The sequence below is a fragment of the Mya arenaria genome, chromosome 11, assembly GCF_026914265.1.
Source record: "Mya arenaria isolate MELC-2E11 chromosome 11, ASM2691426v1".
Taxonomy (NCBI): domain Eukaryota; kingdom Metazoa; phylum Mollusca; class Bivalvia; order Myida; family Myidae; genus Mya; species Mya arenaria.
Genome location: NC_069132.1, coordinates 9,427,031 through 9,443,527, shown reverse-complemented (window position 1 = coordinate 9,443,527; position 16,497 = coordinate 9,427,031). Strand labels below are relative to the sequence as shown.

Genomic DNA, 16,497 nt, shown 5'->3' with positions numbered 1-16,497 from the left:
CCGAAAATATAATATCTGAGTTTTCTGCTGCGATGAGGTTGGACCACCTTTATAGATGAAGATTCAAAAAGAATATGGTCGATTATATTTCCAGTTGGGATAAAAGTACTTCTGTTGCTATCGCTTAGGCGTATTGTAAAGATTGAAATCTCCGGCCAACATGATGTCCTCCACTGGGTATAATGGAAGAGTAACGATGGCAGCTCGCTTAAAACTGATTTAAAGTACTCAATTGAACATTATTAAACGAGTGCATATATATATACAAAACATATGCAATAGCATTCTATCTGTACATTTAAATTCGATTCCGGGTTCACACCTTAGAGGACAATGGTTATCAATAATTTCATCGACATTAACGAAACAGTTAAAATGTATGTGCATATTATTCATAAATACAACATATCTAGGAAATAGCTTTTCTCCGCTTATAAGCGCAAAATCAACATCATATTCATCTATCAAATTTGTCAGAGGGTAAGGAGAGGACATTTTACACTTGCAGTTCCAACATAATACGTTTAAAGACATGTATATACTATGAAAATAAACTAAGATGCTTAATCTATACATAAATATTTGGATTTAGACGATATTATTAATAGTGTGATCAATACAGCTCCTGTGCTTGTAGCGTTCATGGTGTTGGGAGCGCCGATATGGCTTGCGCTCTTTTAGATGTTCCTCTTTCGACTTCCATTTCCGGTAAGTTACGGCCAGATATATTTGTTGTATAGAATGTGTTCTATTTCTTCTGGACCTTTAACAGATGACCCATATTGGCATTTAACAATGCGAACGTAGGACACATATACGTCACTGTCCTTGAAGAAATCGTACATGTCCTACTCGGAGTTCTTCTGATGAATATTTCCAATGAAAAAGGCAACATTCTTTCGCCGTTTGACAAATATGAACCCAGCAGAGTCCTTGTTACTCGGCTGGCCCATGAACCGTTCTTTTTGCTGCCGTTCGGATGCAGCCGTAGTGTTTGCGACATCTACTTGAGTCAGCAGTGGATGCTTGTTGAGGTGGTCGCCGGTTGAGGCGAGCCGCGGTTCTAACATCCGGTCTTCAGTCGGGTCGGTTTTGGTATAAAGTCTGATGTTGCCACTTCCCTATATGGATTTCCTGCTTCATTGATCGGTTCGTCGCGGTCTACGTCAGTCACTATCTGTGTAGTCATTGGTGCAGGGTCACTGGTCGTATGATCATTTGAATGGTTACTGTTTTGTCATATTCTTTAACGATTTCAGAGTATGAGCTAGCCGGTTGTACGGTCGGAGTTTGGCTAACCTCAACCAGTTGCAGGTTTACCGTGACAAAAGATGAACAGATACCTTGTACTTCTTTTTAATGTTTGCTTTGATGGGAATAGGCTGTGATTTCTGGGAGTCTAGCAAATATGCTCCAAAGTTCCATTCAATACTTGTTTGCAATGTCTCTAACGTCGGATCGGATAGATGTAAGCAACACCGAGTCCATTAATTGCTGCTTTGAGATGTGAACACTTCTTTGCTAAGGTTAGAGATATTCGCAAGTGAATCCGGTTTCAGAATGTCTTCTTTTGATGATTCGTTGTCTAAAATAGTTGTTTCATATGTTCATGTGTTAACAAATATGTCATTTTTTCTTTTATATTGTCAACAGATCCAAAGGCATTAAGCGTATAACAGTCAATAGCGCATTTGCGTTCACGCGAGGTCTGGGATGAGGTTTTTCGATTCGATAGCCTGGAACTTAGACAACCGGGAATTCGCCCGCCCTATCCGCAATCCTTTGCCGGTAGCTGTCCACGCGGCGGTACTCATGATTGCACCGACTCAAAGATTGCTGTATATAATCGTCCCTAGCAAAGAGTTGAATGTCCATATCTTGAAAGAATCGCTTGGGGGAGAACGTCTGAGAGCAGCTATCGTCATCAGTGATACAAGCATCACTGCCGCAAAACGAAATGTTATGGTGTTCGCTGTCCAGCTTATTCTGCTTTAGACGCATTAAGTTAGCTTTGAAGAGTGTTTTGGGAACCGTCTCATCGATTTCCGCAGGCCGTGACGTTTGTTTTATTCAACGTTAATTGGTAGTAAGTGGTGGGTAGCGACATGTCCCGATATTACACGTACGGTCCGATGCTCACTCAACCGTGACGAAATGTTGGTCGCTAGTGGTGAGCACTTGAGACCGTAAAAGATATACATAGTTCATGCATGATGTCGTCATGAAGTTCAAAAAGTAGACAAAGAAGCATAAATATACAAATGGTTGTATCTTGTCCAGTTATAAACGATTTACAATATATTTTTCAGAGTAGTAAAACAGACTCACTACGCATGCCAATGTATTATTTTTATCACATGACTCAAAACGGCAAAATTACTCTTGTAAATGTTCTGATATAACCGCTGCCGCTCGTTATTTCGATTATGTTGTTATATTACACGATTGTAATATCAAAATATATGTTATGGTAATATTGCACTTTAAACAATGGAAGTCATGCTTTGGGTCATTTTAACAATTAAGTCTTGTCCATGTAGTTTTTCATTGTATTATTGAGTGCTATTAACGATATGATTTTTTTCGGTGATTTAAGGTCATTCCACAATTCGCGTCCATGCAAGGCTTAGAAACCACAAGACTGTTGATATTTGGTTTAAATTTTAATGATATGACACTTTCAAACGATCAGTGCCACACACTCTCATGTGTATGTATATGGAAAATGTCAAGTGGCAGAAACAATTAGTTTAAATCCACCTTTCTAAGCCAGACGTATGAAAAAATAGAAATGGGGTTAAACAGCGTGTCTATGGTACTTAAAAAGGGAAGAGGTTTGCGTCAGGAAAAACAAACGAATATATCGTTACGCTCAATGCGTCGGAGTCCTAATGCTGTCTAATTATTCGTATTTGGTCTGCAATATATACATATCGAATACCCGGGTTATTTTTGTCACTTGTTAAAAATAAAGGTATTGTACGTTAATGTTTCATTGTACTGTGTCTTTTGAATTAAACATCAAAACAAACATATTTGCAAAGAAGTTTTTAATATTTGATTATACTACACTAACTCACAGTAAGAGACTTCTTGATTAAATGTTATCCTCTTCATATTGTTTCTGGCATAGACGAAAGGCTAAAGAAAATACTAAACAGTTTTGAAATACATATCATTAAAATAAACAGAATATGATAATCAAGTATTGAATGAAACATCTCGAAATCACATTGGTGCTTTAGCATTTACACTACAATCTGAGTTTAGAGAAAAAATAATGTTTATCAGCCTCGATACTATGTAGGCAAAATGGCACATATTCGATTTCCCGACGTTTTCCCGCAATAGGGACCAAAGTACGCATGGTGTTCTTAGGGTAATGTATGTCATGGTTCGATTCCCCTTGGTGCTAAAACTTCTTGCGAAAGTGGACCATCAAATGCTATCCAACAATGGCGACCTCGGCTGGTCTGGTGCAGTTACTGTTACACATATCCTGGTCGCAACATGTCTGACAAAATCCACCAGCAGATGCCACGCCCGGGCACTGGAATGAAAATGCCAATAGGATATCATTTATGCATGTAAACGTTTAAGGTATAGAGATGTATTCTCATAGACTTGAACCGTCTAACAAAAACTAGAGAATTAAATAGTAATTGAAGATATCCCTTTGTCATAGAAACGTTTTTGAAGAACTATATACTCGGTTACGGAAAATGAAAGGTTTTGCTTCCAACATCATATCTTTCTTTGTATTTGAACAAGACTATAAAAGTACCTGGAAGTTCTTGCTCACACATTTTCCGTCGAAGTGTGTGAAATGACTTCCGTAGATGGTGCACATCTGTTTAACACAGGTAAATATATATATATATATATATATATATATATATATATATATATATATATATATATATATATATATATATATATATATATATATATATAATACAAGAATAACTGATTAAGAAAATGTCTGTCATTACAAATCTCTCTATCTCTCTCTCTGTATTTCTCTCTCTTTCGACACTTGTTATCGTAGCATTATCGTAGCATTATTGAGTTTTATCAATATCCACGCATTTTTTTGAAATTAAAGGAAATAATGTTAAAATAAATATCCCATAATTATTGTTGCAGATTTGAGAGACGTCGTTTCTTGACATTCAAGGGAATGATACGATAGCGAAATTTCAAGAGCAACTATTGTTTTGCTTGTTAGGGTCATGTTGAGACTTTATGTTTAAACTTTCGACTTTCTGTAGTTTTCAAACAAATATTGTTCTTACTTCGTCCTTGGCGCAAAGAGCTAAGTTTTTGCAGAGGGCCATGTTTTCTATGTCATCACAGTCTAGACACAAAGGTCCGCGGTCACTTCGAAGGCCGTGTCCTGCATACATATAAACATATGCAAACATATGTGCAAAATGAATTTTACAACTTGTGTATTCGAGAGAAGACTTTTGAAGACACAGAGTAAATGATGTTTTGATATTACAACTTCAATTAAATAAGCGAAGATCACCAGTTATGCTTTCTGACAATGTTTGATTGAGACTGTTCATTCGCGGAAATAGAATACAACAGTATTAACGCCCAAAGTATTTATTTAAACATATTTCCCACCCGTTACGCTACATCCTTGGTGATTGCAGAAATCCGAGGTACAGCAATGAGTACAGGTGTCACCAGAGGACCCGGACACACAAATCTAGAGATGTTCAAATACAAGCTGAGATTAAGACCATACATAAAAAGATGCACTTTTTAAATGTTGTATGCCGAAGTCAAGTGAAGATATATAGGTAAATAGTTAATTTACTGATTCCCTGGGTAGTTTAATATTTCAGTTTCAATCAACGCTAACTGTATCGCAGAGTAATTCAAGCAATATTCACATTGGATTTTCGGCATCCAGTATTATATCTCCGAGGTCCATTAGCATTTGCATATGTTTCAGTTACGCAAACCTGAAACGTGAAATAAAATATAAATACATGTATCGATATATTGGTCCGTATAGCTTATTGGAAATTTTACAAATGCTAAGGCTGAATCAAATATCTTAACGACCATGCAATACGTTTTGTTTTGTCAAGCTTCAAGGATCATACAGTTTTGTGAAAAATAGAAATCAGTTTAGTGTCATAGTTTGATTCCTCAGTTTTAAGAAAGCAAAGGATTTTGTGTTTGATATATTAAGTAGAAGAATCATGAAAAACATAATATGTGTAATTATATGCACTCTTAACAAATAATGTAAATATTTGTGCGAAAAGCTACAGAAACAACCTCAGTAGCAAAAAGTTTAAACATAAACCCGGTTTAATGGCACTGGGTAAACGCCAAAAAACATATGACATAAAATCACAAACAAGAAACATGGAAGAACAGCACAAAACTCCACAAACAGCACAGTGCATACATAACATATATAAAAAACTAGGTATGTTTATCAAGGATTGTTAGGTACCGCCTTTGAATGGTCAGTAAAATGTAAATTAAATGTATTCTTAAAATGTAGACGCACCTCATCCGACTGGCATGTAGTTATAGAAGTGCATTTCTCTGCCATTCCGAGATGAGCGCAAGAGAAACACGTGGGTCCGTTACCTGACACAAAATCAGGAACATGCTAAACTAAGGCAACGGTTAACTCTGCTCGACATCAATCGCACATATTGATATATTCCGTAACGGTTACAAGTGTAGGAATTTTCCAATGGGTTGAACAATAACACAACGTTTAGGAAACAAAATACAATATGTTAGCCTACCATCAGAGCAGTCGACGCCGGCGAATCCAAGTGGACAGTTACAGATGAACGAATTCACCCGGTCTGAGCATACACCTCCGTTTCTACATGGTGAACTCTCACACTCGTTAATTTCTGTTATGAAGTGAACATCAAATGAAATATTAATAACAATGACTTTTACTGCCACCGCCCCTGTCTATTATAAAAGAGAACATGAAATTTATGTATATGAAATTAGGATAACAAATGCTACATGCGTTTTTATCTTTTGTGAAGTGAATCGATAAAAAGAATACAATGTAACTGACTACATCTGTGAGGAAGCAAACAAACTCACGTGACCATAAATGTGAACAACCACGGCACAATTTACACAACTAAATGTTGATATGTTCTTGCAGTTATCGAATTAAAAGAAAAAAACAGCAGCAAACCGAAGTATAATATATATAATATGGAAACTTATTTTATTTGCAACTGGTTCCTAACGAAAAAAAGCTGAAATTCTAATATAAACCATTTCAAGTACATTTGCAAGGTGAAATTGTATTTTGAATTAGGCGTAATATGTCTTTGTCTGTTTCCAATAACCCGAAAATACAAATTGATCCTTACTTTAATGCAAGAATTGTTAAATGTTTTGAAGTTCTGGAAAAATAACCATATTTCACTATTATCATTGTTAACTTCAATTACATACCTATACGTCCGTTTCGACGAAAAGTTTTTTTCCATGTAACACATCATATCGTTATAATATAGTTTGAAAAACTATTTGTTTCTTTAGTGTGATGGGTTGTAAATATTCCACAGAAATGGTGCTTAATTAGGCAAGGGCTTATAAGTTACATTTGAAAAAAATGTCCAATGCTGAAACTAATAGTCGACGGAAGCTGAATTCGCTTCTCTTGAAATTGATATAACGTGTTGTCGTTCGCATAACGTATGATTCTTCGATTTCTATCAGAAACATGATTTAACCTTGCAGAGGTAAACCATAAGCTAGATATAAACGTTTCAGATGAATGTTGAACCAGTTGCAAATATCCGTTGTATCATTGTTTTCGAAAGCTAAACATGTGTGTTTGACCGGATCACACATTCCAAATTTGTTTTTTTTTTTGTTCTTAAAGAGTGCAAGATCAGGAATGACTGATTGTGAGTTGTCGTACTACATGAAAGCCGCAATCAAGTGGCGAACGGTGAGGTCGGTCTGTTTTATTCGGTTTCCATTTAGAATGAACATTTTAAAAGAAAACGAGCGTTTTGTTGCGCCAATTTCATCCAGGCCGTTCATATTTGTAGTCAAGTGATGATGTTGCTCATTTGCATGCAGGAATAACTATTATTTCTGATAACGCAATTAGCAAATACTGTTGCCCGAAACTAATTGTAATATTCCATTATATTATAAGTATCAAAAAGTTATTCAAACACACACAAAACCCTGATACAATATGTATGTCAATAAATCATCTAGTATACTTATAACCTTATTCGAACTTTAAGTTAAAATAATAATGAGAACACTCTAGTTAAAACATCTTGTAAGGAATAATAAATAACAAAGTGTAATAATATGCATACTACAATGAAACGCTCATTAGAATTGCTTCATCTTAAAATAATGCTATATCGCCTGTAAAATGTCAGTGAAACACAATTTCATTGAAAAAGTGTGTGCTGTATGTGTTTACCAGTTTATATGCGAATAACCTTTCACTTGTCCCATAACACAAGGACAAATTGGTACTTACTTGAACTACAAAGCCTTCCACTGTATCCAGGCTGACATTTGCACGTAAATGTTGCCAATCCATCAACGCAAGTGCCATTATTTGCACATGGGTTTGACAAACACTCGTCAATATCTGAAGATCGACAAATGTCGAGTTTTAATCATTTATTAATTACCACCTTTATAAAGACTTGGCGGTCAATAATTAAAACTTATTGCCTTGAGATCGGTGAAGGACAAGCTAACTTTTTAATTAAGTATCGAAACTATAGTTTGGGGCTGTGCTCTTGCATAGGCTTACACTATTGTTATTTTCTTTAAATTTAAATCTACGTCCAGGATAATGTTTCGAATATTAAGAGAAGTATACAAAAGCGCGCGTTTTCAATTAGTTGATCTCGTCGAACGTGTATAATAATATGGAGATGTTGTGGTTTATTAAGCTTAACATGAGTTGATTATTTCATATCTAATCCAAAAATGTTTTATATGAGGACCTTAACAGAGACCAATGCACCTTTGAAGGAGATTGTTAAAAAGTCTAAGACACATTGTTTTCTTTGTGACCGAATGAATTATCCTATTTTATTGAAGACATATAGAAAAACCCCACTGAATTAATCAATCATGAAAACATTGCTAAGTTTCGATAACAAAACGACAAACAAATTATTTTTCATAAGTTTTTAATTACTCTAGTTAAGACAATGCTGTCTTATAAATGCACATTACATTGAGTAAATTCCAAGCATATTTCAAACTTTTAAAATCATGTTTCGTTGACAGTTTATAATGAAAAAAATGATATAAAAAATGTGACAACGACACTCAAACCAAAAAAGAACTCTTTATATGAACACAAATTGATATGTACCATGTTCACATCTGATTCCATTGAATCCTGCAGAACAGCTACACATAAATGTGTCTTCATGGGAAGAGCAGGTAGCTCCGTTTAAACAAGGCATGGCTGCACAAACGTCTTGACCTGGAATAACAAACCTAATATAACAAAAAGTATTTGCAATCAGATTAATACAGAGGCAATAACAAGAAAAAAGACGCTTACTTATTTCGCAGAACTTCCCGGTGAAATGTGCTGGGCAGATGCAAAGAAACAGAACATGATGGGAGAAACATTTTCCATTTACGCAGGGATTGTAGAAGCACGGGTCCAGCACTGAAACATTGAACCAAAGTACTTACTCATGTGTAACGTGGTTGTGTTTGCTTCTGTAATCGCCCAAATATGTAATGCTATTAGTATCTTCAGATATGATCCATATATCATTTAAATAGAAAAAGGCATAAGTTGAGAACCAAAAATCCATACAGTTCTTGGCAAAAAAGTATATGGTCAAAGGGTGACAGCAGTATTGAAATAAGTTTAGTCATTTATATCATTATTACTGTATTAACATTGGTTTTCATGCCATTTTATTCCAATTTAAAAGGCAAATTCCCAGCAAATATATTAACATACTGTTTTCGCAATGGGCACCGCCGACGCCCTGCACACACGTGCATGTGTAACCGTTCACGTCATCCAAACATGATCCGCCATTCAAACATGGACTTGACAAACATTCATCAATCTCTGCAATTTGATAAGGTGCTAGATGGTTTTCTATGTCTTATACTAATGGGATATATGAAATATGAAATGCGTCGTACTGTTGTTTGCTTTCCTATACTTTAATATACTTTAATGTCTTTAGTTTTCGAGCACAGTTTTAATGTTTTGAATGTGTTTAACCTGTTTCACAGAATATCCCTGCATAGCCATGTTTACAATGACACACAAAGTTGTCAACGTCATCTTCACAAGTCGCTCCATTCTTGCAAGGAGATGAACTGCATTCGTCTTGATCTAATAAAATGACAAATTTGCCGTGTGATAATATATTATATTGTCCAGAATAACTATATCAATATCACTTTACAATAACACTGAACCGCTATTTATTAACATAATCTGAATAGAAGTGCGAACATAAGTGAACATAAGTGCTGAATGTAATATAGTAACGGCATTGATGCTGATGATAGAAATATTAAACATCAGAATCCGTTCATGACTATATAAATCACCTATCTGGCAGTTTTGTCCTCCATAACCGGCATGGCAGAGACAGAAGTATTCCTTCTGATGGACGTAACAAACTCCGTGAATACATGGTTTTCCTTCGCAACCGTTTACTGTAGGAGATACATAACAACATAAGATAAAATTAAAATGATGAAACAAAACTTTATACCCAAGATACGATAAAGATCATTTCTACATTCATCTGTAGGAAAAGCACCAGAAAGACACAAATTTTAAATATCATTAAGATTAGATTATAGTATAGTAACTAGTCAAACCTTGAATTGTGCTTTAAGAACAATTGTAAAACCTCTTACTATTTCCAGTTGGCGTAGTTGAAAGCAACATTGAAGTTGAGGTCGTGGTGACAGGAGCAGTTGTCGATGATAGAGCACATGATCCATCAGCGAAAGAGATGTCATCTATAGCAATGTCTCCAACGTAACCGTCACCAACAATGCCCTCAAAAATGATCTGGAGAACATATGATTTTCATCTGTGTTCAATATTTTCACCATAAAAAATTATTAAAAATTATCCCAAAACAGACATGTTTCTATTGGGTTAAAATATGAAATGCAACCACTTACGGCTCGTTATTAAAGCTTTGATATACCTTAAGATCTGAGTCAGAAATGATTTGCACTTGAGAAAACTGCCAAACAGGTCCTTGATTCCCAATCGAAGACCAAACGCGTTTTCCAGGGATGTTTGTACCATCAACTGACTGTAGATAAACGTTCAGTGTTCCTACGCTTGCGCCGTTCATGTTGTACCAGAACTGAAGACACTGAGCCTGAGCACTCCTGTAGCGCATGACCGGACTGACAAGCCATGCGGTCTCGTTCACAATTCTCGGAGCACTTGTTTCGATATAAATGTAACTCCCTGCAATACAAATTTATTAAATTTAACTGTATATTTAAACACGAAATCCTTATGGTGATAAGTATGTTTATGAGAGTTGTTATTAAAAGGTGTGCGTGAACACTACGACCTTTGATATTCTACAGAATATATAGCATATGTCGTTTACTTATGATATTACACATTATATATCATTCATGTGGCACATTTGTGTCAAAATCACCATTTATATTGAGATAGTATTGTAAAGTTAAAATGTTACTGAATACCATTTGATGTGCCAACCGTGTGGTCAGCATCGGGACCAGTATCCATAGAAGCCGTTGACATTCGTTGAAGCGTCCAATCAAAATTATCCCACCGTTGTTCATTGTGCCAAGAACAAAATGTATCCTTATCAAAGTTGCAAGACATGTCTGAAAATGAATTATTGAAGCTGCTTCCTATACTTTGTCCATCACAAAAACAATAATAAACTCCAAGAAAATTGATCTCAATATTGATCTAACAACAAAAATGGTAAGAAAAGAAAGTCAAAATAGTATATTTCTAATCTTTGGATAATTCTGACATTGTCATTAAATCTCAAATCCTATATAATATTCATTATACGGATATATATTCAAACGTGATTGCCAAATAAATATATACATCTTGATGTAACACCGATTAATATCTTATCCTATAGGCACAGTTAAAATAAAGCATAACACTATTTTTCAGACAAACTGGTACCTATTTCACAATGAGTTCCGGTCCGTCCGTACGAACAGTAGCACTCGTATCCATTTACGTGGTCCAAACAGGTGGCTCCTAGGAGACAGGGACTGGAGGCACACTCATCCACATCTTGAACGCAAGCATGCGTTAAAGATGGACATAGAACATTTACAACACATTGCAAAATACTAATTATTACGGTTGGTAGCTTTAAGAAGTATTTTCAACTAATCGTTAAACTGCTTTTGAGCCAATATTGATTTAAGAAACCGATCGGACCATTTTACGTGCACATAATAGATAAAACAATCAGAACTGTAATTTAAGTCTCAATCTATAAACCTTGTCATTTCAAAATATAAAAAGGACTTGATAAACATGCCTTTTTGTTTTGTATATAGTACGTATGCACTGTGCTGTTTGTGTAGTTTTGTGCTGTTTTTCCATGTCACTTGTTTGTGATTTTGTTATTTTTATGTTCTATGTATTAGGCATTTACCCAGTGCCATAAAACCGGGTTTATGTTTTAACGTTTTGCCACTAAGCTGGTTTCTGTAGTTTTTCACAAACGTATTAAAAAAATCAGGTTTAATCAATTGTTTACATTCATTTCGTGGGCAAGTCAAGTAGCCTTAATTATAACTTAACTTTCTGTTGAAAAGCGGAAGTAAGATGTAGTCATATCGTTAAATTACATATACTTGGCAATTACCTATTTGGCAATTAACCCCTCCGTAAGCTCCTTCACAGTTACACGTGTATCCGTTAACATGATCAATGCATGTCCCATTGTTAAAACAAGGATTGGAACCACATTCGTCAACAGCTGCAGAGAAATACGCACTAAAAACTTATAAAATGATGAAATCATTCCTTCAAAAGTGTCTATGTATGGATGAGAAAATTAGAACAATATATGAAAGAGTATTCCTGCCAGAAATGATAATGAATTGGAATCGCATTTACATTCAAAGGTCAATTAATGATATAATAATGCGTATTCTCAACACTTTAGTCTATTTAAAAAGGAAAGCAAAAACCGTTTTGTAAAAGTTTTCATGTCTTAGTTTTTGAAATATATACAACAATACCTTAGTTCAAATGCAATTTCAAATTGGAAAAATATGTCAATGTTATAATTATTTATAATATATTTTATATTTATCGAAATACATGATTTAGGTTTCATACAATTCATTAAAGAACGTAGGAATCACATGAAACGCATATTCGCAAAGAGACACACCAACTATTGTCTTCTCACTTTCTGTAAACGGAAGTAATACCTACCTGTTTCACATTTCTCCCCTGTATATCCGGGGAGGCAGTAGCAAGAGGCAGCCCAATGTTTTGTCACGCACGTTCCTCCGTTCTCACAGTGCAGCTTCTGACAAGGGCCAAATCCTGAAATGTATACATTTTTATTCACTTATGTCTCATTGAAACATGACAAACTACAAAATACGCTAATTTTCCTTCATTTGTGGATTTCTCTTGTAGCCGTATTGCAATAACCATTTAATTTGATTTCTGTTAATTTTGATTAACAGAAATATATATATCATCTGGACAAATCGAGCAAAGATATGCACTTGCAAAAAACATTTCGCGAACAGAGAGAGATGCTAGATGATTCATGCAAAAATACATTATTTAACTGCTTTTACTTTTGTTCTGATATAAGAAAGCCAAACTTACATTAGATTCGTCATTATATAAAATATAAGCTTATATCGCTCTATAGAAAAATCCCACATATATATATAATATTTGAAATTTAAGATCCCGTTGAAAGAAATGGAAATCAAGGTCAAATAATAGACAAAATGTTCATAAACAAACTGTGTTTCTCACAAATTGTAAACGTGCTTTAAATACCTTTACGCGGAGAATTTATAACAAAATAATATAGCACAATCAAAATAATCAAAACAAACTTTTCTTTGCCCATGATAAAACATCAAGTCTACGAGCACATCTCAAACAAAATATGTAATGTACATCATAGCTGTAGTTTTAAAAGACAATATTACCTGCAGGTGTAAGTGCAAGTACTGTGAAGTTGAGAGTTGTTCCGTTTATTCTGAAGGTAAGAGAAAGAAAACCATCACAATCAGCACGTTACTTCTTAACAGTCACACATTGCACGTTTTTAACACTAAACTAAGGCAACTAATGCTGATTTTGTTTTAGAAGTGGCAGGACAGTATCGCCAAAATGATCCTTCGCACACAAAGAGTTAAGGCAAAATGGTTAAAAGTAAAATAATAATGTTCTCTTATTTATTTTTACCTCGCTACTCCAATATAAATAATTACTGACATACCAATTCACTTATGAAGGTTAGGACTCATGCCAGAAAAAATATTTACGGAAGGGCTAATTACCCAGCTTTGGTGCAAATGGTTTGTTCTTGTCCCTCATTCAAAGTGTGCACAACGATTTCAGTTACGCATACACCAATTGACTCTTGTGTGATGAAGATGTGAATGTCGTCTTCTCCATTGCAACAATTAATCACTTGGTCGCTGTTTCAAGTAAGTATAATGAGGGTACTAAATATGTGTGCGTTTATTATAATCAGTTGAGTACTTTTTCACAAATGAAATGCGTTACTGCTGTATCAAAAAAGAGGTACGAACCGTCATATAAACCAAGAAGAAACATAACGAGTACGAGAATGACCTACCTTCATGTACCTATCATTAAACAAACAAATTGCTTGAAATGTTTAATCAAAGGTTTTGAAAACGTTTATAATTACCATAACTGGGTTTTCGCCGTGATAATAGTAATGTAACAATTATCATTAGCCTTGCAAATGAATCGTGTGTCCATAACTGGCGATATAAATCTAGTAACCTAAAGTAATACAAACATCCACTAATTCGTTAAAGATATAAATGTTCATAAAGAGTAGATCACTTCTGAGTAAGTTTTAAACAGAAAATATAATGATGATATTATATTATATATACATATTTCTATGGTACACTGACAAATGCATTAACGATCTTCTTGTTAATCATTTATGATATTATATAATTTGCTTTCCGATACTTTTGACCAAAAACGGATCTCATTAAACCTTTGGTATTACGGTTTATCGCTTTATTTAGTATCAGCATATATAAGTATACATCGTTTGGCATTTCAAACGTAACGCATGATACTACTAATAGCCTTACTTATAACGGCTTATTAAAATAATTTACCTGACTGCCAGAATTTCTTCGAATATTGTCTAAAGAAGAAAAGGATGAATGTGATCATTAACAAGCTATGCTAAGAAAGTATGCTTAGACAAACCATATACATACACGACTTGTTGGTAAGAAGACAATCATGCGACTTAAATTCATGAAATATGCTTACCTTCTATTCTTTGTGATACTTCAACTTCGAAACAAAACTCATCTACATTCATGCTGTATAGGAATAAAGTCATGCTTTATAAAAACGCATATGGTAATTAAATAAAAGATTTTTTGTACCTTGTGCATACATTTGAAAAACATTTGTATCATTTCCAAACACACATTAAACGTTTACAAGTACAATTTAATATTAAAACCCATACAAATATATGACTCAAAACGAACTTACCCGTGTTCAGACCCGTCCACAGTTGTCTGGAAACAACATACGTCTGTTCCAGATGATCCCAAGAATATTGAGTACAACAGTTTCAGGTTAGGTGTTTCCGCCACATTGGCAATAACTTGTGTGCCAGGTTGTTCTGTTATTGACGTGTTGCAGTATCTTTTCACCGGTCTAATAAGGCAAAAATATACTTCAACTGCTTATATTCAAGGGCTGGCATTCACATTTGTGTATGATGCAAAAAAAACGGTTATGGCTTTTCAACTATATTATTTTACGATTACACGGTTTCATTTTTTTATCATATCGCCAAGTCTTGAAGTTGATTTCGCAAAATCGTAAAACTGAAATTCGCCAAGGGTATTAAGCAATATATGTATTTTTCATTTATTAACATCAATATAATAAAGTATCTCAAATTATGCTTGTGTTGAATAAAAACAACTGGAACAATACTCGCGCACTCATTATTGTGGACTTATCTACTTACCGTTGATTTTGTTTCCCGAAATAAGGTATAACAAAAGTACATTTCTCGTTTGCCAAGCAGACAGTTTTATTTAATACACCTCGAGAAGAATGAAACCTCGGTCCGTTGATATGTAAAGATGCGTTCATATTTTCGACACCAGGAAGAAAACCACTGCTTGGGAAATCTGAAGGAAATGAAAGCTTAATTAAGAGGAATCACGAAAAGGGAACTGAAATGAAATGACGACGCTTAATTTACCCGGTACGAACTATAAACAGTAAGATGTATGTATATGGAAATGTTGCTACTATAATGAATTTAAAGGGATGAACTGGTGAATGACAACCTTTTAAGTAATTGTCGAACTGTGCTAATACAGTAATATACTACTGTCAGACATATAGACCGACATGCAGTTATTTCGCTTTCTATACGAATTTGGGAATTATGTTTTGTGTAGTTGGTATTGCTGTATTACTTACTCTCACGACAATAAATTCCATCAAATCCGTCTTGGCAAATGCACTTATATGGCTTGACAGCTGTGTTTGCTAAACATAGTGCTCCATTTGTGCAGTTTGAATTTTGACACGGTCCAACGACTGAATTAGCTGAAATCGCATACAGCTACAGGAATACAACATTGTGAGACATATGAAATACACTTATTATAATTAGTAAATATATCTTTAGCAAACTTTTTACTCTTAGTAGTTTGACTCAAAAAAGCAAAATATAATGGTAACCTTGCAAAGACGGAAGAGTGTTTTTGATGTTGATTGTAATGCAATGCTCCTCTCCATGTACCCTGTAAAGCAAAGTTTGAAATGTGATAAAATTTGGGACGGAATAATGGTCAGAAGTTTACATGATAAACGTTTATTTTTACATAAAAACGTAAGTGTAAAAAATAAGTCATACCGCGGTAGCGACAGTCGCAAGCAGAGCTTCTGTTTGTCACCAACATTTGCAGTTGATGGAACTTTATAGGACACATCGCTTACACACTCCCAGACGTGATGGTCGGCAGGAAAGATGTGAACGTTTTCCATGTATTTTGAAATACTTAGCGTTGGACTACAACCGTACAATAAAGCTTGAATGTTAGCAATAGAGCGAAGTATATTTTACGAAAAGTGAGTTATGCAATTTTGCAAAATAATTCATTTAGTTTTTATCATATTCGAAATATCTTAAGTTTATAAAGATTTATTTTAAAAGCACATTTCAAGGATACTAGGGT

At 34.6% G+C, this 16,497-nt stretch overlaps 1 protein-coding gene and 1 long non-coding RNA gene across 2 annotated transcripts; both read right to left on the bottom strand.

The window, feature by feature from the left end:
* Positions 1 to 3,116: 3,116 nt before the first annotated feature.
* On the bottom strand, positions 3,117 to 12,784 carry LOC128207897 (neurogenic locus notch homolog protein 2-like). The gene is made up of 20 exons (XM_052911082.1): positions 12,772 to 12,784; positions 12,470 to 12,583; positions 11,892 to 12,005; positions 11,195 to 11,308; positions 10,729 to 10,875; positions 10,209 to 10,480; positions 9,910 to 10,066; positions 9,595 to 9,702; positions 9,260 to 9,373; positions 8,987 to 9,100; positions 8,573 to 8,683; positions 8,378 to 8,491; positions 7,523 to 7,636; positions 5,784 to 5,897; positions 5,537 to 5,619; positions 4,905 to 4,976; positions 4,633 to 4,717; positions 4,296 to 4,396; positions 3,785 to 3,850; positions 3,117 to 3,550 (listed from the first exon to the last, which is right to left on the bottom strand). Exons 1-20 carry the CDS (start codon positions 12,782 to 12,784, stop codon positions 3,446 to 3,448), a joined length of 2,232 nt encoding a protein of 743 aa, XP_052767042.1. The 3' UTR covers positions 3,117 to 3,445.
* Positions 12,785 to 13,217: 433 nt separating this feature from the next.
* On the bottom strand, positions 13,218 to 14,425 carry LOC128209786 (uncharacterized). The gene is made up of 4 exons (XR_008257062.1): positions 14,395 to 14,425; positions 13,944 to 14,041; positions 13,567 to 13,707; positions 13,218 to 13,262 (listed from the first exon to the last, which is right to left on the bottom strand). It is a non-coding gene; the product is annotated as an uncharacterized LOC128209786 (long non-coding RNA).
* Between the last annotated feature and the right edge of the window lie 2,072 nt (positions 14,426 to 16,497).

Coding starts and splice junctions, on each gene's coding strand:
- LOC128207897 (XM_052911082.1), bottom strand. Junction 9,703..9,909: donor AACTACGCCAACTGGAAATA/GTAAGAGGTTTT, acceptor TATCTCCTACAG/TAAACGGTTGCGAAGGAAAA. Junction 4,718..4,904: donor CTGGATGCCGAAAATCCAAT/GTGAATATTGCT, acceptor GAACATCTCTAG/ATTTGTGTGTCCGGGTCCTC.